Here is a 24,932-nt window from a genome sequence, read left to right on the forward strand (position 1 = left end):
GAGGCGGGGCCTCTCCAGCACAAAATACCAGTAATACCTTAGGAGATCATCAGTGTGCCTATTGTAAAGAACTGGGACATTGGAAATGGGATTGTCAGAAATTTAAGGACTGTTTTAGGGGTCCTATGCCTATCAGTCCAGAGGTTCTGGAGGAGGCACGATACAATCAAGAAGCAGCTCCCTTTCCACGTCAGTTCCCCTTAACTAAGTCCTGAAGGGGACCAGGGGAAACCTCCCCAGCAGAACCCCTGGTTATAGTAGAGCTGGGAAAACAGAAAATAGATTTCCTTGTAGATACTGGGGCAACTTATTCTGTATTAAACACTTGTCAAGGAAAATTGAGCAATGATGCAGTAAATGTTGTGAGTGCCACAGGGAAAGAGGAACAGCGTGTCTTTTTTCCATCCTTTAAATTTTAAGCTTGGAAAACAATGGGTAACTCACCAATTTTTATATATGCCTGAATGTCCTATACCACTCTTGGGACGGGACCTATTGAGTAAATTGGAAGCACAGATCACCTTTAAAGATGGAGAAGTTCAACTATTAATCCCTGAATCTAAAGCCATTGAGGCAAGAGTTTTTATGTTGCAGGAACAACCTAAGACTAACGAAGGAATTCCCAAGGAGGTGGAGAATGCAGTGACACCTTTGGTACGGGCTAGTGAGGTTCCAGGTAGATCCAGAAGAGCAGAACCACTAAGAATTATCCTTAAACCTGGAACAAATCCGAGTCAGGCTATTTTTGCCTTTGAACGGGAGAGCCCAACCACTGGATGAAAAACTCAACTAACCTGGACTGTGTTGCCTCAAGGATTCAAAAATAGTCCAACAATCTTTGGAAACCCGTTAGCTAAAGAATTAGAAATATGGAGAAGAGACCATCCTGGAGGAGTTATGCTGCAATATGTGGATGATATCCTATCTTATTAGCAGCAGAAACCTGGGAGGAGTGTATACAAATGACTGTTGAACTTCTTAGGACAAGAAGGATGTAAAGTGTCCAAGAAGGCGGCACAGATTGCAAAACCAATGGTCACTTACGTGGGATTTGAGATTTTACAGGGCCAGCGGAGATTGGGAACAGATCGGAAAGAGGCTATTTGTCAGATCCCAGAACCAAAAACAGCAAGAGATCTGAGGGCCTTCCTGGGAATGGCTGGATGGTGTCGTCTGTGGATATCCAACTATGGACTGCTGGTAAGACCTCTTTACGTCTTGAAGGAGGCACAGAGAGAATATCTGCCTTGGAACCCTGAATGCGGGCAGGCCTTTCAGAGCCTAAAAAAAGGCTTTGATGATGGCGCCTGCCCTAGGGCGGCCGGACTTATCTAAGCCCTTCAAACTATTTGTATATGAAAGGTAACATCTTGCTTTGGGAGTAATGGCCCAGAAGATTGGGGACTGGAAGAGACCAGTCGGGTACTTCTCTAAGCAACTGGACCCTGTAAGTAAGGGATGGCCGGGATGTTTGCGAGCTGTAGCGGCCACTGTCCTATTAATACAGGAAGCCAGGAAATTAACCATGGGGCAAGAGATAATTGTATATGCACCCCATATGGTTACCACAGTTCTAGAACAAAAGGGGGGACATTGGTTATCCCCCAGCAGAATGCTTAAATATCAGGTGATGCTATTAGAACAAGATGATGTAGAGCTCAAAGTCACCCCTGCTGTCAATCCCGCTATGTTTTTTTAACCATGAATGAGGAAAGTGAGGAATCTTTGAGCCACAACTGTCTGCAAACAATTGAAGAAGTCTATTCCAGTCGCTCAGATCTGCATGACGAACCTTTGACTAACCCTGATCTGGAGCTGTTTACAGACGGTAGCAGTTTTGTACAGGATGGGAAATGAAGGGCTGGATATGCTGTTGTTACAACTACAGAAGTTGTGGAGGCCGAGGCGTTACCCATCGACACGTCGGCGCAGAAAGCGGAACTGATTGCACTATGTCAGGCCTTGAGAATAGCTAAAGGTAAACAGGTAAAAGATATGGACAGACTCCAAATATGCCTTTGGTGTCGTGCACGCTCACAGAGCCATTTGGAAAGAAAGAGGATTGCTGTCAGCACAAGGATCTTCTATTACACACAAAGAAGAAATTTTACAACTTCTCCAAGCTGTCCAGGAACCAGAAGAGATTGCTATAATGCACTGCTGGGCACACCAGTTTGGGCAATCCAATGTTAATATATGAAATCATTTGGCAGATTGCACTGCCAAGGAGGTTGCACAACAAGGTATTCTAGCACTAATCCCAGCTAGAAGGATACAGCTACCAGGGACTAAGCCTTTTTACAGTGAAGTAGACCGTAAATTGGCATTGCATTTAAAAGCAACAGAAAATTCAGAAAGATGGCTGATAACCCCCAATGAGCAAGTTATTGTGCCACCTCAATTAATGACACAAATAGCTGAGGCCAGACATAAACAAACGCATTGGGGAGTGGAGTCTTTGATTGACAACCTCCAATCACAAGTACTTAGTGTTCGAATGACTAAGATTATAAAATCAGTTACACAGAAGTGTCCAGTCTGTTTAAAAAAAAAAAAAAACAACCCTCTTAACCAAAGGAGGCCACCCCCAGGGGTTACTAGGTGAGGGAACTCCCCCGGAGATTACTGGCAAATTGATTTGTCTGAGTTACCCAGGCAAAATGGCTATCGATATCTTTTGGTTTTGGTGGATACCTTTTCAGGATGGCCTGAGGCTTTTCCCTGTCGCACCAACAAAGCACGGGAGGTTGTTAAATGCTTATTAAAGGAAATAATACTTAAGTTTGGTGTACCAATTGGAATGTCCTCAGATAGAGGACCGCATTTTGTGGCTGAGGTTTTGCAACAATTAAGTCAAACCTTGAATATTACATGGGATTTACATACTCCATGGAGACCGCAATCTAGTGGAAAAGTTGAAAGAATGTATCAGACTCTTAAGAGACAAATAAGTAAAATCTGTCAGGAAACAACATTAAAATGGCCCCAAGCCCTTTCTTTAGCACTTCTCCACATTAGGGTACAACCTCGGACTAATAAAAAGGAAAAACGCTTGCAGGTCTAAAGAGATATGTCACCTTATCTGAACCTCTGACCCTTGATACCCCCATGCATCCATACCAGCCTGGCAACCACGTCTACATGAAGACTTGGAACTCTGAACCGCTAAAGGAAAAGTGGAAAGGCCCCTTCCAGATTCTTTTGACAACCTACACAGCAATCAAGGTTGAAGAAATTGAACCATGGATCCACTATACCCGAGTTAAGAAAGCCCCCCCTGGATCAGTGGCAAGTAACTACGGAAGGACCTCTAAAAATCAAAATTGAATCGGGTTTGAAAAAGTATGTCAAATATGTAAGATGTCTTGCTCTGTTAGGACAGGTATGGTCCTGTTCTGGGTATTACTGGCAGTTTCTTTGCTCTCCAGTCAAGGGAACCAACAGGAGCTATGGTCTCAAGCCCATAAACAACATACTGGTATAATGGGGAATGTAGGCAAAGCTACCTTACTGACAGTGGTAATACATGGAACTGAGGTGTTTTTAGAAAATGAATGGGGCTTGGAGGATGGCCATTGTGGGAAAATTCCCATATTTAAGGGGAAGGTAGGGAAAGAAATGAAAATAGGATGCAGAATGATAAATGGATCTACACATCAGAGGGCAAATAAGGCCACATCTTGTATAGGAGAAGGTCAAATTATGACCCAATGTATTTCTAGTACCTTAGATTGTTGGCACAATTTTACTTTGGTACAATCTGTGCACATAATCTGTTTAGGCGTCCTTGATCAATTGTTGGCATTAACATTAAATTTAAGATAAACGTTATCGAATCCCCTAGTCTAAGCCTGGGCCTGTGCCAACTGGACCCTCTGGACTGACTCCACTTACTTTTAGCATTGGTCCGTATGTCATTAAAAATGTGGGACAACAACAAATCTTATTAAATCCATTTTATTCCCTTAAAAGGGTAGAGTTGTCCATACTGAAATCCTTGCCAATAAGTTAGCTGATGCCACTAAGGACGTGCAAGGATTACAACATCCTCTTCGATCCTCTCTTTCAGCTTTAGGGGCAAATCAGTGGCTGTTACCAGATATATTGCCTCCATAGAAACAAATTAATGAAAATGACCACGAGATAATCCTGGAGGGCCTGGGCACTGGCCAAAGTAATATCTCATTAGCTCTTAGCTGTATTCAAGCCCAACTATGGGTCCAGTCGGTGGCATCAGCAATCATTAGAGAAGGGGAAGAAGGGGTCTTACCTAGTGAAGTCCCTAAAGTCATTTGGGATAACGCAAAATGAATTTGAAAAAGAATTCCAGTCTTGATGGCAGTTAGTGCATTTCACCTACAATCCCACCAACCATAGTGCCACAGCATTTGTACTGACTGTATGAAATGCTTCAATACATACCCCTATAGAAATGAATTTAACACTTGTGAGAGAACTTTTACATCATCAAGACCTACAGAAAATTTTGCAGACATGAAAATGGACGGAAAACATTGATAACCATCCACCACGATACTGAGAAAATCCATCAGGTGTTGGAAAGAGTGAAGGAAGATGGGGAGCATAAGTGGTGGGATACTCTGTTTGGATGATCGCCTAACGTTATTGGACTATTGAACAAAATGTTGCATCCGGTTATTGTATTGCTTTTGCTTGTCTTATTAGGCTTTGTTTTAACTACAGCTTTGTATATTAAACTTTGGATAATGATGAAGCACATGATACAGCTCACAACATTTGCCAGAAGTACTGCTAATATATCTACTGATTTATATATGGCTTTGATAGAAAAGGGTGAAGGTGAAACTTTTAAGAATCTGAAAGGATCTGAAAAGTTTCAAAAGGGGGGAATTGTAGCCAAAAAGATAGGCCTGTAACGAAGGCCTGCTTATATTATACATAATAAGAAAATGTAGCCAAGAAGAAAGGCCTGTAATGAAGGCCTGCTTGTATTATATGTGATAAGAAACTATTCATTATTACTTTAGGTAGAAGGCTAACAATTCTTAGAATGAGCACCTGCTACACATCATGAGAAAAAGGAGGAGCTACAAGACACTTCAAGGTCCTTATGTACATACTTTGCAGAAAGGGAGGACATTAATTGCCTCCAGCAACATCCTTATCTTTCTGAGGCGTATAGCAAACAATTACCAACACTGAAATACTGAGAAACTAGGGGAAAGGTAATTTGGGCCAGGGTCCCCACGACCACCGACCCATAAGCCCCCTACCCAAATTATACCACCTACTCAAAAGATAGAGGCGGAGAACAGAACTGAGCATGCGTTCTAGTTTGCATACTAAGCGAAGAAATATGAACCAATTATTGGAACGGGGAGTGTACCACTTTGTAATCTTTGTAACATTTGTGTATAAATATGACAAGAGAACCAGCATTAGGTGTGCCTGATTTGAGGAACTATCCTCCTGACACCCAGCGCTGCAATAAAGGAAATGCCTGCTTCTTAATGCTAAATTAGTGTTAAGGAGTTTTCTTTCATTCCCGAATTTTGGTGACATCAAGTCCTGCCATGGTCTCAAAACAACAGTTTAAGTTTCAGTATACATTCAGTATACATGCTGAAACAAAGCCCAGATAAATGATAAATTTTGTATTTACTTTCTTAGGAGTACTTTGTAGAGTAGACACAGCCATAACCATTGACAGTCCACTCTGCATCCAAAGAGAGATTCAGAAAGAAAACAGACTATTCATAGTCAGACAAAACTAAAATGGAAGCTGATGAACGGGATGCCTATGTTTTATTATATTTGCCTTTCTGGAAGAACATCAGGAATTCTCCTATCCTGCCAACAAAGACCGCTTTCTGGTGAGCCTGCAGGGCTCCTCTGGCAGAAAAGATGCTTCTACTCCCAGTATAATGCCCAAAAGAAAATTCTGGCAGATGGGAAAATGAGGCTGTGGAAGCACTGATGCTTTATCAGTAACCTAGCCTCACCCGTTCTCAAAGAACACAGGAACGTAGCTCCAAAATAATGCCAGACCAGTTCAGTCAATCTCAGTCATACCATTATGCAACTTTGCATGTCCCCAGCTAACAGAGAACAGAAAAAGGCTCTTGAAATTTAAGAAATAAAAGTATCAAAAAATCAGAAAAAAAGCAAACGAAAGCCTGTGTCTGACAGCTGGGCTTAGGGAAGCACTGGAAGGAACTATAACTATTGGCAACTTCACTTTACAGTGCATATATCCTTCACACTATCATAGTCCTGACGTGAACAGACACTTCTGCAGATTGCAAATAACAGTGCGGTGCTAAGCTGATCTTGCACACTTCAGGTGAGAGATGGTGTAACTGGATGTTCTCCTTCAGTTATCAATCAGTGCAGTTCAGCATTTTAATTACCAGCTATGGGAAAGTTAGCACCTTTTTTTACACTTGGGCTGAAGAGTCTCCTTAGTTTCTTTACACGTGATAAATTCCTGGGATAGAACTCACCTGCACTGTAGCCGTCTGTTCTCTCGAGGGATGTGTAGTGCTCCACCCAAGGTGGAGGACAGTTTTCTTTCAAAGTATGCCTGGAAGTGCTCCTCAGTCTGCATTTCTCTTTGGACCCTGTATGCTGATCGTTGCTTGTAAGTACCAACAGTATCGTTGTCTAGTGCCGTATTTTCCTTCTGATCACAGTCAGTCAAAACCAGAGGAACACCAAATGCCAGAGACCACAATTTCTTGGCAGTGAGACTGGAAGAAAGAAACAGGATCATTGATTCAAGTTATCTACTAAAACCAAAATAAAAAATGTGATATGTGATCAGTCCACCCCAACATAACTCCTGTGAAGCCAGTAGTTACAGCAGGCATAAGCAAAGCTCTGAAGACTGAAATCCGTGAAAGACATGCTGCTCTTAGGATCAAACAAATCAACTGCCACATCAGTTGTAGGAACACTGGGTCCTTCTGGAACTTGCCTTGTTCCTACTCTGTAGGAACAACGAGCCTCAATCCACTCCATTTTGTGATACCAGAAGCAGGCCCATGTTTAGGGAACTAAATACAATCTCTCTCCATAAATGTACCACAGCTGAGGAAACTGGATCCTCCTTGTTTCCAGTCCTGGAGGAAAAAGGCTTAGTCTGAATCATATAGAGAGCAGCTAAATCTGAGGCTGTACAAATGCCACAACTTGCTGTGTAAAATTGATATCTGATACCATTCAGGTTTTTAAATCCCAAAAATGTCTGACTACCATTCCTTAGAATTTTAATATCAGGAAGGAGCTCTGAATGCAATCACTGTCACTCTGAGTAGGTAAGATGTGAGTTCCCAAAGTGAATACCAAGTAAGTAAAGGTGCAAGAGCAGATCTAAGACAAAATTCTCATACCAACAGCTGAGGCAGGGAAAAAAATTTCCAATCCAGGGTTACCAAATTAAAATACATATAAGAAGGGCAGTGACATGTAGGAACGTATTTTTTTTGCTATGGCCAGAAGAAAGAAAGAAATGATGAAATATAAAAAGGATGTGAGTGAGCAGTTGAGAGTCTACTCAGAATGCAGTCTATGTTTAAAGTATAAAAACTTGCCAAAAAAAAAAAAAATCATTGGGATTTAAGTTTTCTCTTCAAATTTCATTTTGTGAACTGGCAGGATCAGTCTGTATAGGTCTATTGCTTTGCGTCACTGAAATCTGCTACTTCTCATACAGCAACAGGGACTCCGGCACAGTATTTACTGTCTTGAGAGACACAGCTACCAACCCATACACACAGCCCAGTCATTCTAAACTACAGAGAGTTAGTAGGAGGCACGTCTCAAACACCCTCCATCCCTAGGGCACAATTTCTCCCTCTTTATACAGAGAAGATAAATCAAGGTCTCCTGCAGATGAGTTTGAAAGCCATTTTGTTCATTAACTTTTCATATTGAGTACAAGCTTTTGAAGACTTTGCTGTTTGCGACATCTTTGAGCGCAATTGCTCTTTCAAGGCAAAATAACACAAGCAAAACCAACAAGAAGCTAGAGTTTGCAAGTTAAAGGCATTAAAAACTCCAGAATGCCAGGAAATAGTTACTTTTCAGATGCAAGCAGTCGTAACTTTCAGCTGCTTGGAAAGTTGACTTGACTCACCGCGACAGAGGACAGGGTCCCATTCTGTTACACTGCATAGAAGCAGATTTGACATGGGAAGCCAACATTTTAAAAGCAGACTTCCATATCCCATTCAGAAATTTCTGTCTTGCACAGTACTGCTAACAAGACTCATCTCAAGCTCGAGATCAAAAGCTAAGTGGCCTTAAATGCAAATCCCTAACGCTACGTATTTGCTGTGACGTTCTGTACTTACTACCTGGTGAAGACACCACGGGCTCTGCTCCAAAACATGCTTAACCTGCAGCACTTAATGACTTGAGTCTTAGGCATGTACTTGAGAGCAAGCACATACATATCTTTGATATCGCAAGGCCTATTGCAGTGTTGAGAAATAGTTTATTCTCCAAACACACACAGAAAGATCAGGACACGGGGAAATCTGGGCAGGGCGAGCTTAGCTTCCCCCATCACTGCTGGCTTGAAGCCCCTGGAAGGGAACAAAGAATTCTTAGGAAGTTTACAACAATTAATACCAGCTTTTAAGACTCCAGAAGCAGTAGAGCTACGCTTAGCCTGAGATGCATCTTGGCAGCCTCGTACTCACCAGTGACCCTGACAGATTACCGTGGGCCCACAGAGTGCTACTTTAGATAAGCTTTTTCATCAATTTTCATTTCCTTTTTTCCTTTAAGCACTCCCTATGGAGGATTGCACAGCAAAGTCAAGCAGGGCTCATGACAAGGTGAAAGAGGAGCAGTACTTCACAGAATCGGAGAACCACTCGAGTTAGAAGGACCCGTTTGCACCGCAGAAAGTTTATACCGGGGCTCTCCCACCCACCCATGAAACGCCCCACGCTGCAGCCCCTGGAAGCTCAGCCCCCTCCCCGCGGGGTAATTCTCGCGAGAGGCCGCCGTGCTGGATCCATATTGGGTCATCTCTGCCCTCGGCGCCTCAGCTCTCGCGAGAACGGCCGTGACGGGCCATTGGGCTCTGCTGATCGCGGCGGGGCGTGGGGCCATTGCCCGGGACCAGCCTGGGCTGGCAGAGCTTGGGGCGGGGCGGCTGGGGTGGAGGCGGCGGTTGTGGCGTCGCCTGCGCCGTCCTACCTGCGACGGGAGTGTCTTCCCCACACCGCGGCCCCACCCGTCAACCCTCCGCCCCGCTCCACTTGCTACCGGCCCGACGGTCGACCGACCCCCGCCGCGCTTCCCTTCGCTTCGCTTCACCTCACCTCACGGGGATATCCCACCCCTCGCGATCTGGAGGAGGGACGGAGGGAGCCGGGAGAGAAGGGGTGGGGGGTGGGGGAAAGGCGGTGACAGAGCTCCCGGCGCCCCGCTGTCACCGCGCCCGGTCCCTGAGGTGAGGTGAAGGCGGGGAGGGGGTGCGGGGGGCTGTGCGTGCGTGTGAGGGAGCAACTGCCGGCGCGAGGGGGCGCGAGCGGGCGGGGCGGCGGCCAACGGTCGCGAGGAGGGCTTTGCTGTTGCAGGGCCGCCCCCGCCCGCGGGAGAAGCGAGGCGGGGAGGGCGGAGGAGAGGAGGAAGGAAGAAGCCGCTGCTGGAGGTGGTGGTGCTGCTGCTGCTGCAGGAGCCGCGGGCAGAGCCTCCCCCTCCCGCCGGGCCGGGCGGGGCGGGCTCCGGAGCCGAGATGTCTCAGGAGCGGCCCAAGTTCTACCGACAGGAGCTGAACAAGACGGTGTGGGAGGTGCCCGAGCGCTACCAGAACCTCTCCCCAGTCGGCTCCGGGGCCTACGGCTCAGTCTGGTGAGTGCTGGGAGTGGAGGAGGGGGGTGTGTGTGTATAGGGGTTCGCGACAGGTTGCCCTCCCCCTCGGCCCCTGCCCGGGCTCTGTGTCTGGAAACCTGCCCCGGCTCGTAGGGACCCGCGGCGGGATGGTCACTGCGGGAAGCAAAGCGAGGAGAGTGGGGCTTGTTCGTCCTCCGGGGGTTCCTCCCCCCAAGTTTTTTTACCAGTCTCCTGCAAGAAACACTTTTTCTAATGGTTTAAGAGCGGTTCTGCCGGGAAGCCGCAGTCTTGTCTTTGGAATGCGTCGGGGATTGCACCACATGGCAGGTGGCACTAAAACGTTTTTGCAGGGAAAGTTAATCGTGGCCCAAGGTCCGTCCCCCCCATGATCTCACACAGACATATTTCACCGTGCCTTCTTGCAGTTAATGGCTGGGGGGTGGAGAGGGATGGAGGCTGGCAAGTCCCCCATAGCTGGCTTTGCAGAGCTGAGGGCCTGGCAGCTCTTGTCCCGGTTTCCTTCTGGACCTGAAGGATAGATTATATTTGAGGCAATTATAATTTTTTATTGGAAACTGTTGATAGGCAGGGAGGGTAGAAGGAGAGTTATGAGGGCTGGTTTTGCATCCCTGAATTGTAACCGTGGGTTTACAAGTACTTATATTTTCATGGCAACAGTAGATCAGCATAGGAAAACTTCTATTGCTGGAGAATGCGCTGCCTGGGAGAGTGAAGTCCTGGTATGAGACCTGCAGAGTTCTGGAGAGCTTGAAGATAAGAGTTTAGTTTTAAATGCTTATCTCATAGAAAAAAAACCTATGACGAGTTACACGTGCAAAATGCAATACTTCCTTAATTTGTAGTTTCTCTGCTGAAGTATGTTTGATCATTAAACCTAAATTAATTGGGTTGCATACGTTGTTTAATCTTAAAGACAAGTTTGTATTCAAATCAGTTTTACATCTAGACTTTAGCAGGCATGTAGTAGAGCTGTATGAAAGCGTTCACAGATTACTGTCACCTTTTATTAAGAAATGTCTTCCACACCAACGTTCTGGTTTTTGTTCTCTGTTCTTTGGCTCTGCCAGTGTGATCAGAATTTTCAAATGTGGGTGCATAATGATTACACATGTGCTTTGCTGCTGTATTTGAGTGAGCATGCATATTTTTCATTAACATAATATGCAAATTTAGATAATGAAAATTATGTTCTAGGATAAGGAGGGATGCATACTGCACTCTACTAGTAAAGAAAAAGAGTTGCTTTGCACGGACTGCAGTTTTAAGGAAATAAAGCTTGTAGCTGTTCTTGAACTATTGTTATAAAATTGTTAGTAAGTTCAGCTTAAATAGTATGCATTTCTTAAAACTGCTCTGCCTCAATTATGCAGATGCTTGTATTTCATAAAAGACAAACGCCAGTCAGTTCAAACAGCAAGATTAACCAGTGTACTTGCTGAGTTCTTTTAAAATAGATGGATTTAGTTTGGTGAAAGAAGGGCCTTGCTGCCATAGTTGATAAATACCCCTGTAAGTGCCACAGAGTTGCATAACTCCCCGAATGTAACAGAAAACTAATTTGCTCAGTGCCTTGTCTGCTGTATTTTTAAGGATGACCCTACACAGTCTAGCCCATTTTTCTTCTGTTTTCCCTTTCCCCACAATCTCCATTGTGTGTGTAATAAATATTTCCAAAGTTTGTTTTCACAACCACTAAGGAGTTTGCATCATGATTTTCCTGTTTTGCTGTGTCAAAACTTTCAAAGATTGTGCAACTGTGTTCAGACTAGATGAAACAATTTTGTATTGGAACCAATTTCAGACATGTGGCACATGAGTCTTAGTGCAGTCCATGGTGATGGTTTTCTGTATGTTGGTCTGAAAATATGTTTCAGAAAAGATACAGTTCAGAAAGACTAGTGATGCAGAAAGGATGTCAGAATTAAAACCAAACCAAACCCCAAAACAACACACAAAATCCCTTGCATATATATGTAATTTTATCAAGCTGCAAATGGTGATGCATGCATTTAGGATATTCCTGGAATGACTTGTTCTGCTCTCTGCCCCTCTAGAGATTTTTCTCCCCTGTAAAAAGTTACCTAATTTCATCTGAGACTTTGTGTTTGGAGTACTTTTGTGTTGGGACAGTAAATTGCAGGGGTTTAACCACCATTAAACTGAATGGTTACATATACTTCCGTGTATGTCTACTGTGTTCTTCTATTAAAACGTAGTAAGATGCTCTGTTGCTTATTTAGTTGTCAAGATGAGGCATTTAAAAATGAGGAATTTCTAGAAAGTGGGAGAAAAACTAATAGAAACTAATAGAAAGAAATAAGCCAGCAGATGAATCATTTAGACAATGGAGCTGTCTGCTGTAGGCTGCTTTAAATGTCTAACGCAAGTATGATGCAGAACACCTCACTGTAAGAACCTGACGTTATTTTGTTGTCAGTGGATGGAAATAGAGGGGTGTTTTCTGCAGGCAGCTTAAGGCACCCAAGGTATGTGCTTAAACTTAGAGCTAGTATTCCAGTGTTTTCTGAAGTATGTGTGCAGTATTGGAAGAAGGACGTTCAAATGACTAACTTGGGTGGTTTTCAGGATCTGTTTTTTAAAAAATGGAAGTATGTGGAGATGCAAGTAGGGATTCAGTTCCAAAACTTGGAGAAACATTGATATGTACCCTCAGATTTGTCATTACTAAGTCACGTAACGATTGCTGTGACACCTGTTGTGTGAAATACTATTTCACTTATTCTTGCAACAGTTTTGTATATTCATACAACATAGTCTTTTGTGTGAAAAGGATTTTGTAACGAGGTCTACACTAAAACACATGGGCTCCTGAAGTATCAGCGTTGTAATATTTTATGTGAGGAGGAGAGGGGCCTAGATAATGCAGCATCTTGCAGTGGGAGGTTGCTGAATGGAGATGGGATCAGTCGGTGACTCACGGTTTAGCTGGAGGATCGCTTCCTTTCTTGTGTGTGCTGGAGGGAAGTCTCAGCAAATGGCATTAGTTCAGCCAGCTGTAAGCTAGGCAAAGAGGTGTTTTGATGATCTTTGCCATCGGTTTCTAAAATGTGTGAAGGCAGACTGGGCATACTCTTACAAGTTTACTTCATTGTTGCATTTTTTGCAGCAGTTGTGTGTTGTATTGATACTTTTGTAAAACAAGGTTTTTGGTTTAATTGCTCTGCAGACTATCTGTATTGCCGTACTTAATTAGGAAAGGAATTGAACAGCCAAGACTTGTGCAGGATTCCGAGGAAGAGGTTTTTAGCTTTTTTGTTTGTAGGCTGCCAGATTGTATGGCCCTTCCAAAACATGTAATTTCTTCCTATTTTGATCTACAGTTGTACCAACACTGACTCTGAATTTCCTGGATATTATGGAGATAGTAAGGTAATTCCCCTCTTTCAAAACTAACAGAATCCTGCTACAGATTTAAGAAATAGTAGGCTCCAGAGGAAATGAAGTAACAACCCTAAATATCACCTTTGTAGTAACAGTTCCTCTGTGAATTTTTTTTTTAACCAACATGCATCTTCAGGCTTACTAATCCCTTATCAAAGCGTGCAAGTGCCTCCAAAGTATGTGTGCGCTTGGAGGGACAGGTGCTTGCTTCTCCAGTAAGGTGTGGTAGATATGTGAGGAGTGATATGAAAGGAACTGTAAAACTGAGTGGGATGAAGCAGCTGTACAGGTAGGACTAGCAGAACACGTGTGAGGAAGAGGGATGGAGCAGGAGATGGGCACGCACAAAAAAGCCGTGAGCAGAGCTCTGAAAGTGAAGGTTTGAACTTCATGGGAACTTGGTATATTAAGAAATGAAATTAGCGTGAGCACATCTGTCCTATAGGGAGACTTTTATTGCAACTTTCTCAGAAGCAGAGCAGAGGCAAGATTTACAACTTTTTGTAGCCTGTCGGGAGGGTAACTGATTGAGATGCTTGTATAGACTGAACTCAGAAGTGACTGGTGTAGCAAAATAGTCTTTGCACAAAAATTAACATGCTGATTATCTAATGTTTAAATAAATTGCACTCTTAAGTAATTCTGTGTGTACTTCAGTTCCTCAGACTACTTCAAATGTTATTTCTAAGAAGATATAAGTTGAATCAGTGGATAGGTTCTCTAAAATAATTGTTTTATTCTAGCTCTTATGTTCTGGATCCAATTCAGGTTAGCTCATAGTTGTAGTTTTAGCTGACTTTGGGTGAGGTGGGTGCTGTAGCGCAAATACTATGTAAGAGGTTAAATGTGGAAGCTGTGATAAATTCTGAATTTGTGCTGATCTTATTTTAAAAGGGATTTAAAACTGTGGGTCATGCATTTTTTTTCCCAATTGGGCTTTTTCAGCTGAAATATGGTCACTGTAATGCAGCTGTTTTAAGTCTGTGATGAAAGCCAGCTTAGTGTTCTTTAAAATGTTCTGCAACATGACAGCTGTTCTGTAGCTCTGCGTTCTGTACTCATGAAAACCATTAGGCAGTTATCTGTATTGGCAGAAAATTACTCAGCATGCCTTTATCTGTAGGGAAATAGTTTTTAGGCCTCAAATGTGACTGAACTTAGAATTCTTCTGACTTAAAGAGTAACTCTAGCCTGCAAATGTGCAGTAATAGAAAAGTTTTTTTCCTGAGCTTGTGGACAACGTCATTGTGCTGGTTAAACAGTTTCTCCGTGCTGCTGATTGCAGTTCTCCTTGGAGGCTGTACCTCTACTACAGCAGAACGATGACTTGATACGACCTCAAAAAATGTGATTAAAAAGAAGGTGAAATTGCATTTCCTTTGGACTCTGAAATAGCTTGTGATATGTCTGATGGCTCTGGAATCTTCTCAAGAAAATCTTGTGGAAACCAAGAGAGAAATCTGACTGTGTAGCTGTGAAACTGGTTAATATGCAGGGATCCCCTTCTTATCAGGATGAAAGTGATACTGGTATATGGTGCTATTTGGACCCAAAATATTTGAAAGCTGGTAAAAATTCATGACTAATTCATAACAGCATGTGTCGAATTATGATGACTAATCTTCTTTTTGCTCTAAGTCCTGGAAAACACCTTGAGTTCATTAAAATATTGTCATATAATTACAGCCTGAATTAGGTATGTTTGTATATTGCAAAATTATGTACATGAAGCTTAAAAATTGAATTCTATGTTTCATGAAGTGTTGCAGCTTAAATACTGATATTCTAGTGATCAAGAAGACTTGCTGAAGATCATGTGAAATCAAGCACAAAAAATGAATGCTTAAGGGCTTCTTTTGTCTGCGCAGGCTGAGTGAGGTCTAAAGGATAACTTGTGTGGAAGTGGTTGATAATGGATATTCTTTGAGACAATATGGTGTAACTTGAGTAATTCAACTATGACAGTTTGCTCCTGTGATCTTCTGTCTAGCTATATTGTTGTATCTTTTCCAGAGCTCTATCCGCTGTGTGTACACAGGTGCCCCTTCACAGAGAAGGAGGTACTCTTCTTCCATTGCGCACAGTGGGTTTTTCCATTCTGTTGCAGGACCTAGTGGAAGGATCGCTGTTTGTAGAAACAAGCCTGTGTTTTGTTTTCTATTTCTCATAAACCTCATAGAGCAAGTTCCTTGGAAACTGAGCAACTTTGAGATAAGGAGTCTTTTTGCGAGTTTTTTTTAAAGCAACTAACTGCAATTAAATGACGACTACGTTCATTTCAGATAGCTTCTTTGGCAGAGGTGAGGGAATAAGAGTTGTATATGCAACTGTGTGTTTGTTCTAGGACTACTTTTGTGATTGGTTTTGAACTTTCTGTTAGTTGAGCTGCTTCACACTTTACATTTATAAATGTGTAGCATTCCTTTTCACTTGTTTATCAAGAACTAGTGCATGCTCACTTTTAAATGGAATCGGGAGTTCGCTCTGAATCAGAATGCAGCAGGAAAATAAATACAGTCCTTCTCTGACTTTATCCATTCCATACTTTCCCCTTGTCTGTTATCTTCAATCAAGTGTAACCTTGATTTCACATCCTCTCTTTCTCCTCCTCCTTCCTTTTTGACAAACCAGAGCTGTTTTAGGTAAGGCCATCAAAGAAGAGAAGAAAGAGGAGCTAAATACCTACGTTTCTTTAGTTCCTCACATATAAGCCCTAAGCTCTGGGAAATTTTATGCAGTGTATCAGAAATTTAACATAGTTCTTCATGTGTTAAATTTTTGGTTGTTTCAAAAGCATCAGGCTTTTGCTTCTAAATATTATAAATAAACAGGTTGTAATATGACTTACTCCAAAGGATGATTTTACAGTACAAAATAGCATATATATATATATGAAGTTACCAATAGGATGAAGTTAGTCGTCGTGGGTTCTAAGAAGAAATATTTCTGCGTACAGGTTTTATGTATAAGTTACTGCTAAACGGACAAGTTTTAGTAATGTACAGCTAAATATCATTTATTCAGATGCATTTTTCTATATTGGGAGTTTACGATTAGACGTGATTTACCACAGAGGCTTGATTTCAGCTTCAGTTGTGATTAATAACCATCATCGTTGATTTTATTAGGCACAGGCCATGGATTTTTGTATGGACTTAAACCATAAAAGATAGTATCTTGAGCATAGCATTTTGTGATAAAGTGTGGTGTGTGAAAATATGTTTAGGAATACAGATAATATTTACAAGTACTCCTCCTCTCTCCAGAGTTTTATTGCCGTATTTATGTTTAAGAGCACAACTGGTTTTAGACAGAAAAATCATAAACATTTCTTTTTTTTCTACAAAACTTACTGTATGAACAAGTCTCAACCTTGTAAACATTTTCTGTAGAAAACAACAGTTGTGTAAATATGTGGAGATTTTGGGTGGGGGTGCAGCTTGTGAACCAGCATACCTAGAAATTATTTTCATTGGAGAAGTGGGATTGACTGTGACTCAGTGTCCAGATAGTTGCTATCTGGAGTTGCTAAGTGGGGATTTGAAGGTGTTTATAAATAATTCTTTTTGATAATTTGATTACCGTTTATTGTAGTTCTGCCTTTGACACAAAAACTGGGTTGCGCGTGGCTGTAAAGAAGCTGTCCCGTCCATTTCAGTCTATCATCCATGCCAAAAGGACCTACCGAGAGCTACGGCTGCTTAAGCACATGAAACACGAAAATGTAAGTTGGAGATGGTATGAAAAGTTGGTGTAAAGTTGGGCTGTTCAGTGAGCATCCAGCATGATTGCGTTTAAGGATCTTACTGCATATGGTTTTTTTCTAATGCTAAATACAAAGCTTGCGGTAGTCCACAGGATTATAGTTGTAGCAAAGCATGCAGATAAAAAAACAACCCCTGTTAAATTCTGTATTTAAAAAATCTTAATATTTTCTAGAATAATCTGGAAATTACTGCTTAGCAGGTTCATGCTGTCTTAACGATTTAGGACACAAGTGATGTTGCTTACATTCTCCTGCTCGCTTGCTCTAGTAAGCTGTAGTTTTTGTTCCGTTAAGAATTTATTTTTAAAAAAGGAAAATTTCATAATTTGTTTTTAGTGTCTTCTGGAGGGTTTTTCATATTTGTTTGTCTTGGCTTGCCACTGTCAGAAGGGTGTGGGGTAGATGTTCACAACATTCCTGTAGGTAAAATAGAGGGGGAAAAGGGAGTGGAAATCAGATGATTTTTCATACAAGTCACCCACTTAAATCATCAACAGGGAAACAAAATAGGATGTGACAAATGTTGCATTGAACTATTTTTTGATATAATGTCCATTTTGTACATAAAACAGTTGGTTGACCAGTTCTGTGTATTTCTGGCATTAAGACACCAACATAATTATATTGCATGCTGTTTGGAGCAAATATCACGTGCAGTGGGGCAAAAAGTTTAATAACCTGCCCTCTGTAGAGCTGTCACAATGTCAAGGGGAAAGGAAGGCTCTCGATTTCTTTAGTCCAAGCAAACTCCAACTTAGCAGAAGTGAAATACTGTTTTGGAAGTGAGCTGAGCAAACCTAGGACCTTTATCTAGCACAAAAAGCCAAACAAGTGTAATTTGGTTGGAAGGTTCTTCTTGGATGGTCTGTTCAGAATTTCTTCTGTTGTAGCAGTGGTGGTTGTGTGTTGTGGCTCCTAACTACCGCAGTCAGCAGCCGGTATCCTGCAAATCTTCTGTGTCTTTTGAGTGTGGCTAAGATAATTGGAACTTTTGATGCATATATGTACTATTGCCACAGTTCTTCTTCAGTGCTTCTGTACAATACCATTGTCTCGACAGTAGAGGTAGCATTTGATCCTGGGTGGATGGATGATATCCATCCCCTGGAGTTTTTTCTGGACTTTTCTCATGGCTGAGATGTTTTCCAAACAGGAAAGCTTTGAATATCTGCTAGCAAACACCCCCAGCCCAAAAAACCGCCAAATCCAAACAACAAACAACCCCACAGCATATCAATCTGTTTTGTCTAAGCTAGTAAGGTTAAGCAATGAAAATTAGGTTGTGACTGGTGCTACAACAGTTCTGTCTGGCATTCATTAATATTTTTGGATGAGTATTGCAAAAAGCCTATGTAGCTTTGAGAGTAAGGGATAAAAGGAAGTTGTTTATATATAGAAATATTTATTATCAGCTCATCGTATCATCATCTATCTGTGGGAAGTTTATCTAGGTTGTGGTTTAAAAAAATCTGCAGATGCAGAGATGTTCAGAGCCAGTTCAGGCAGGCTTATTAGTGCTAGCATGTTGACTGTTCAGATCTCTGTTCAGAAGTAAAACACTTGGTTTTACATGGCACAGAATACACCAGCAAATCTGGTAGGTATGGCAGTTTAAGGGGTTGAGCATAGGATGGTCTTCTGTATCCCATATCTATTCTGGTTCATGGTGATCGCAAGCAAATAAATGGACTTGCATAGCACTCGAGTGTGTCTGTGTTATATTTTCAAGTTCCAGGAGGCCTTCTTGGCTTGCAGAAAGCACGGCATTGAGCAGATGGGAGAGGAAACAGGTTTGTTGTCATATGAAGGAATTAATAACATCCTAAAACATTGTGAGGGAAAAGCAAAAGGTTGGAGTTGGGTTCTGGATCTACTGCTGTTCACGCTTCCTTAGAAGCGAGTCAGCGATGCGCTGCAGAACAACTGTACTTAAGTGTTTGTGAAACTTGGCGAAAGATATGGATAGCTTGATACTGTGCTTTACAGTGTAAGTCAAGATAGAAATGATAAATGAAAAAAAGCTGAAGTTTAGATAGCAAAGTCAGTTTTTTGTCTCTCCATGCTGAACTGGGTGGATGATGTTGAATTTTTCCAGAAAAACTGGTATGGAAGAGTCCACCAGAGAAAGAAACTGTAAACACGAGAATTATTATACAGGATGGATGTGAATGTTAGAGGAGTTGCTGCTGCGTACATCAAGAGAGGCAGGAGTTCTCTCTCTTCAGTTTCCTCAGTAAAATGTAATCTATAATGTGCAATACAGATTAGACAGAGGGTTTTATTTCCTACCCACCTGCTCTCTTTTCCAAAAACGTAGTCTAGGTTCCCCAAAGATTTTTGTCTTTAATGCTCTGCTTAGAGATAACTCATCTGACTCTGACATGCTTGACGAGTGTAAAAAATGGGATAAAAAGGATGGTGTGAAGGGGAACACGGGAATCCAACTCTTCGTTTCATATGCACGCTTGAACCGTTACTGAAGTTGCTGAAATGTGTGTGAAGTTTGCGTATGTAAGATGAGTGAGATGCTAACTTGAAAATGGAAGGGGTGGATGAAGAGAACCTGCCTCTCTATCTCCTATTCATAAAATATTGTTTGCTATTAAGAGAAGGAAAGTAAGGTTTACAGGCATGTTTCAGTGAAAAATAGAATAAACTTAATCAACCAGATGGATTTATTGTTTTTAAATGCTATAAATGACTTAGAAGATAATTATGGGATAATAAGGTGTAGTTGTTCTTTTCCACAAAGTAACACATGCATATCCTTTTATGCTCTACTGATAGAACCGTTTAGCTGTAAAATGAAAGGTGGAGTAGCTGTTCTTTGGGCAGAAAATACAAATGCCAGTGTGAAGCTGTCAGCTGTTTGTGAATTGGGTCCTCAGTGCATTGCATTGATTTCCTGACTTATTTTCTACTGTATTCTTTATTCATTGCCTGTGTTACAGATCCTTGAATTTTTCTAGCCATTGCTCAGTACATGTGAAACAAATGTAGTCTCCCAATTCTGACTTTAGTATGTAGTCAACAGTATAACTAAGAATTGAGCAGGAAGCAAACAGTTTGTCTGGTGGTTGGGGGTTTTTTTGTTTCTCTCATCCATTTATTTCCTGAACAAACTTTAGTTGCTTTTTGAAATAAGGTATTCTAAACCAGTGTTTACACCTGCCTTTTGTTGTATGGCTCCTGTTTGATGCTTTAAGCGGATGGCTGGTGTGAAAAGACAGCTGTATCTTTTTAACTTTAATTTGTTTTTTTACACAAGAATTAAACGTTCATTTCTGATCTTGCATGAATACTAATTTGTCTATATCTGAATGATTCTTGTAGTTGGAAATGAAACATCTACCGGAATGAGTAGTTTCTATTCCACAAAAGATCTTAGTAACTGTATCGTATTATACTATGAATATATTTCACAGCTTTTTCACGTTACCGTTTTCTTTCTAGGTGATTGGTTTGTTGGATGTGTTCACCCCTGCCAAGTCACTAGAAGAATTCAATGATGTGTAGGTAACTTCTCTGAAGATTGCAACGAAACATCTTTTGTATCTTCCTTACATCTCCCAGATTATTATAGAAATATTTGCCACCTTAATTTGTCTCTCATCATTTTCAAACCATTCTGAATTCCAACACAGAAGATACTAGGACATCCTAAACTATTGGACTCTTCAAACTCGTTAATTTGTGCTTTATTGACCAGTGCTGTAGGAATCGGTGTGCTCATCTGCGACGTTATTTTAAGTGTCATGAACTATATTTCATTCAGCAACATGCTTTGGGACAGTCAGCCCTACTGCTAGAGCTTCATAGGGAAATTTTATCCTACTTCTCTTGAAGGGATCACTTCATAGCCTGTGTATTTCCTTTTGTTCGTAGGTACTTGGTCACACACCTTATGGGAGCAGATCTGAACAACATTGTGAAATGCCAGAAACTCACCGATGACCATGTGCAGTTCCTAATATACCAAATTCTTCGGGGACTGAAGGTACTTGCACCTGTCCTACCCGAATGTTGACAGCTCATCAACAGGAGGTGGAAGTTCTTGATGAATGTCACTTCCTCAGAGGTTCATAGGAGTGCATAGTGGGGCTTCTGTAACTTTCCTAGCGTATCATAGGATAACCTATTATTATTGTTCTTTCCTTTCATACCTCTGTGGAGCTCTGTATCAGTAAAGCTATGAATCATTTCAGGTGATATTTCTATACATTCCTGTGGGATGAGTCTGGAAAACTATGAAGTATGCTGCCCTCTAATCTCCTCTGACTACCAATCTTCCATTTCTTCCGTTTTGTTTGCTTGTGTTGTTCCACTCGTGGTGGCAGTGCTCCTGGGTGTTCCTAAGGAGAGACAAAGTGAAACACCTACCTACTTGAAACCCATAGAGACACAGTTGGTTCCTTCTGCAGTCAAGCTATAGCATTTGAATTGTGTGGGATGGGGTAGGGCAGTATTGTCTAGCGAAGAAATGAGAAGGAGGCTGCTTGGACTGTTGCATAAAATTTGTCATCTTGCCTTACAGTACATCCATTCAGCTGACATAATACACAGGGTGAGTATTTATGCTAAGATTGCTTTTAAAGAATGTCTTTTAAAAAAAAAAAAAGCCCAGAATCTTACAATGTAGCACCTATAAAAATAAGAAGAAATTTTCTGAGAATTATTTCAGTTAAACAGTCAAACGGTTAAACGTGGGAAGCAGTTGTCAAGATCCATAGTTTCTGCTCCTGCCTATGTTTGGTTTGTATCTTTGCGAAATAGGTTCTCTATTTGTTAAATATGTATCTACAGCACTGGTGTCGCAATAAGCCTTTATGCATTTTTGCTTATATGTGACACCTCTGAGGACCACAGAGATAGCTGACTCTGGGATAAAATAACTTTCCCGAGTATGGAGAGTTGATATTTACAGCCAGTTAGAATCTATTTTCTATCTGTATTTATGTTTTTATCTGCCTTAGACTTGTGAAACAACACGTATACCGCTGTTAATGCTGATCTTTAATTTTTTAGGATTTAAAACCTAGTAACCTAGCTGTAAATGAAGACTGTGAGCTAAAGGTAATGTAATCAAAAGGTCTGATTGTTTTGACTGTGATTTCAGTGAATGCCTTGTGGATGTCCCTTGGAATTAAACGGACAAAATTATTCCTTATGGAAATACTTTTGCAGCCCAAAGTAATAATGTCCTTCCCGCCTGTAAGGATGTTTTTTCAGTGTCTGTTCCTGTGTTTTTAATGAATTGTATTGAAAGTGAAGAGTTAACAGCTTTAGTTTGGGTTTAGTTGTTTAGAGAGAAGATATCCAGACAGAATTCTGAGTCGTACGCTATTCTAGGCTAGTGTCTTTTAACAGGTTGTGAAATGTAATTTCATAATCTGCTTTTGCAGTTGCACCACCTCTCCCCCACCCAATCCAGTAACTGCCTAGTTATTTGCTCTAACTAGTTTGCATTGTTCTACCGTAGCAGTTGGTGGATGTCTTTTCTGTTCCGTAGATCCTGGATTTTGGCTTGGCCCGACACACAGATGACGAGATGACCGGGTACGTGGCTACCCGATGGTACAGGGCTCCTGAGATCATGCTGAACTGGATGCATTACAACCAGACAGGTAATGCATTTTACGAACATGAGGCTTTTCAGTTGCTGAATTGTGGAAAAGAGAGGATGTCCTTTGTACATGTTCCTTTCCATTTCATAGCATAAGTTTGCAGTCATGGTAGTAAGACTTCAGTAAGGGTCATTAGAAGAAGGCAGGCATAGATTAGTATTTGAACCACCGTCTACCAGATGTAAACGAAGAATCATTGCGATAGCGTTCACAGGACTTCCTTAAATTTGAACCTTTGAAATTGCAATCGGTGAAATATTGTCAGCCGATTATTTTTCCTACCACAGTGGTTTTTAAAGTAAGTGAATGGAATGTATCTGGATGAGAAGGTGTGTTTCTAGGAAGCTGCTGGGAATATGCTGAAAACTGTCCGGAGTAATGGTGTGAAGAAATGATAAAAAGTATATAAATTTCCCTTCCTTTCCTCTCTTCTTAGCCACTTCATAGTTAGGTCTTCCTCACAGTTTCCAGTATCTTTTCAGCAACACACCGTGCTTCCCTACAATACTTCTAGATCAGGCACAGAGAAGAGAAGCAAATTCTGAGTAGCTCTTACACAGAAGAGCATATGGATCAAAGAAAAGAATGTGCTACTCTGGTTTCATACCTCACTACTTTTTTCTTCTTTCCTCTTTTCCTCTTGCATGTATATGGACTTGTCTTGTATTTGTAGTATAATAGCTGGTGGTTATTTGGGTAGAATTCATGAAAGGCCATATGCAAATTCATTCCTCAGAGTTGTCTTGAATGGGTTTCTTCCTCTTTGGCCATGTAGATTTCTCCCCATCTCTTTTATGTTGATTTTCATGTTATGCTCTGGAAAGAAAATTTGCCTGATGTAGTATTCTGTTATTTGGACAAGTCTTGGACGATGTAGTTACTGAACAATATCCGTTAACTTGCAACGTATCTCAGACCGTTTCAACGCCGTAAGACCGTTTAAGGATAAAGTTGTTTGTACTTGTTGGCTAAAGAGATTCTGTTGAGACTTTATTTTTCTGCATTATGTTGTTTTGTTTTTTTTTTTTTTTTTTTTTTGTTTTGTTCAGTTGATATTTGGTCAGTGGGATGCATTATGGCTGAACTGTTGACTGGAAGAACATTGTTCCCTGGTACAGACCGTATCCTTTAAAAGTAATAGATTTTTTGAAATGGAAGGTAGAGATCTTCACTTTCACATACTTCAGAAGAAAAGCTTTGGGTTTGATTGTGGGGTTTTGTTTATTTGTTTTTAAATGAATGGCTTTTTTATTGACAGCATGATGAGGTGAGTACTTGATTTTGCTGCACATGAAACAATCACAGTGTGCAAGAAGGCAAATCTATTCCTCTTTATTCTCTATTAGCATCACTCGAATTATATGTTGTTTGTTTCTGGAAGTTACTTTCCTTTAAGTTTATTTAAATTCATTGCTCTTTGTAGAAAATAACTGCATGGAGTAGGTTGTCTGCTAAGATTCCTCTCACGCTTCAGGTTTCTAGGAAGTGTGAAGCGTCCCTTCTGGCCTCTCTTCTGTATCCTGGTGGTATGCTGTGAAAGCAGTGGGTTTGCAGATTCTTTAGTGCCAAGGATCTCATTCCAAATCGCTCTGAAATGTTTAGGTTCCGCTTCCATGTTTGAGCGTAAACAGATTGTGAGCCTTCTTTTACTGTGTGCTTTTACTGATGTGAAAAATCAAGCTGGAATAACATCTTTTTGAAATTATTTTTTGCTGCACCAAAGTGGACCGGGTTAGGACACTTGAAGAGAGAGCACTTTGTTAAAAGTTGTTAACGATTTTCCCCAGGAAATTAGAACTGAGACTTGATGCAAATTGTTACAACTTTTGTTTGTTCAGCTACACAACATAGAGGGGTGGTTTACTACTGGCGAGATTTTTCACTGCCTAGAAATTGGACTTTATTTGCTAGAGAAAATGATATTGCCCACCTTTTACCAAAGTTTGTTCTTTCAACCAGAGTTTGTTTGTTTATTTTAGTAATTGTTATTAATTTCTTAGTATTTATATCTGTTAATTCAAATACGTTTCCATTTGATTAAAAGAAAACTAGCGTTGAAAGTGCTGGCCTACTGTGTGCTATGTTACTTCTGGAAAGCATCTAGGTTCCAAAACTCTTGGGTGGGGGGGAAGGCTTTCATTCCGGTTTTGACATGGTTTCATCTCCCTTTTCAATGTGCTTTAACTTTATCCTTTTTTTCCTCTTTTTCTGCCTATCTCCATCTCATAATCTCTCCAAATTTGTTGAACTTGCTGTACTGTGCTGTTTAGTAATCTCTGCTGTATTTT

At 41.2% G+C, this 24,932-nt stretch overlaps 2 protein-coding genes across 5 annotated transcripts in view; one reads left to right on the forward strand and one right to left on the reverse strand.

Moving 5' to 3' along the window:
- Positions 1-9,473, reverse strand: part of SLC26A8 (solute carrier family 26 member 8) — a 28,843-nt gene extending 19,370 nt beyond the window's left edge. For all 3 annotated transcript variants that reach the window (XR_012838937.1, XR_012838936.1, XM_075776147.1), the window contains exons 1-4: positions 9,282-9,473; positions 8,688-9,248; positions 8,337-8,570; positions 6,486-6,731 (exon numbers count right to left, since the gene is read on the reverse strand). Coding sequence is in view for 1 of the 3 variants with exons in the window: in XM_075776147.1 (XP_075632262.1) it covers positions 6,486-6,731; positions 8,337-8,437 (347 nt within the window). In the remaining 2 variants the exon portion in view is untranslated. The remainder of the gene's footprint in view (positions 1-6,485; positions 6,732-8,336; positions 8,571-8,687; positions 9,249-9,281) is intronic.
- Positions 9,474-9,600: 127 nt separating this feature from the next.
- Positions 9,601-24,704, forward strand: MAPK14 (mitogen-activated protein kinase 14). Of its 2 annotated transcripts, XM_075776152.1 has the most exons (9): positions 9,726-9,849; positions 13,194-13,242; positions 16,849-16,978; positions 20,474-20,532; positions 20,906-21,017; positions 21,555-21,584; positions 22,046-22,093; positions 22,530-22,644; positions 23,694-24,704. In XM_075776152.1, exons 2-9 carry the CDS (start codon positions 13,229-13,231, stop codon positions 23,774-23,776), a joined length of 591 nt encoding a protein of 196 aa, XP_075632267.1. In that variant the 5' UTR covers positions 9,726-9,849; positions 13,194-13,228; the 3' UTR covers positions 23,777-24,704. The 2 variants fall into 2 exon arrangements, with proteins under 2 accessions (XP_075632266.1, XP_075632267.1); XM_075776151.1 differs by lacking the exon at positions 13,194-13,242 and having other exon boundaries at positions 9,601-9,849.
- Positions 24,705-24,932: the final 228 nt, after the last annotated feature.

This window comes from Balearica regulorum, chromosome 25 (genome assembly GCF_011004875.1).
Source record: "Balearica regulorum gibbericeps isolate bBalReg1 chromosome 25, bBalReg1.pri, whole genome shotgun sequence".
NCBI lineage: Eukaryota > Metazoa > Chordata > Aves > Gruiformes > Gruidae > Balearica > Balearica regulorum.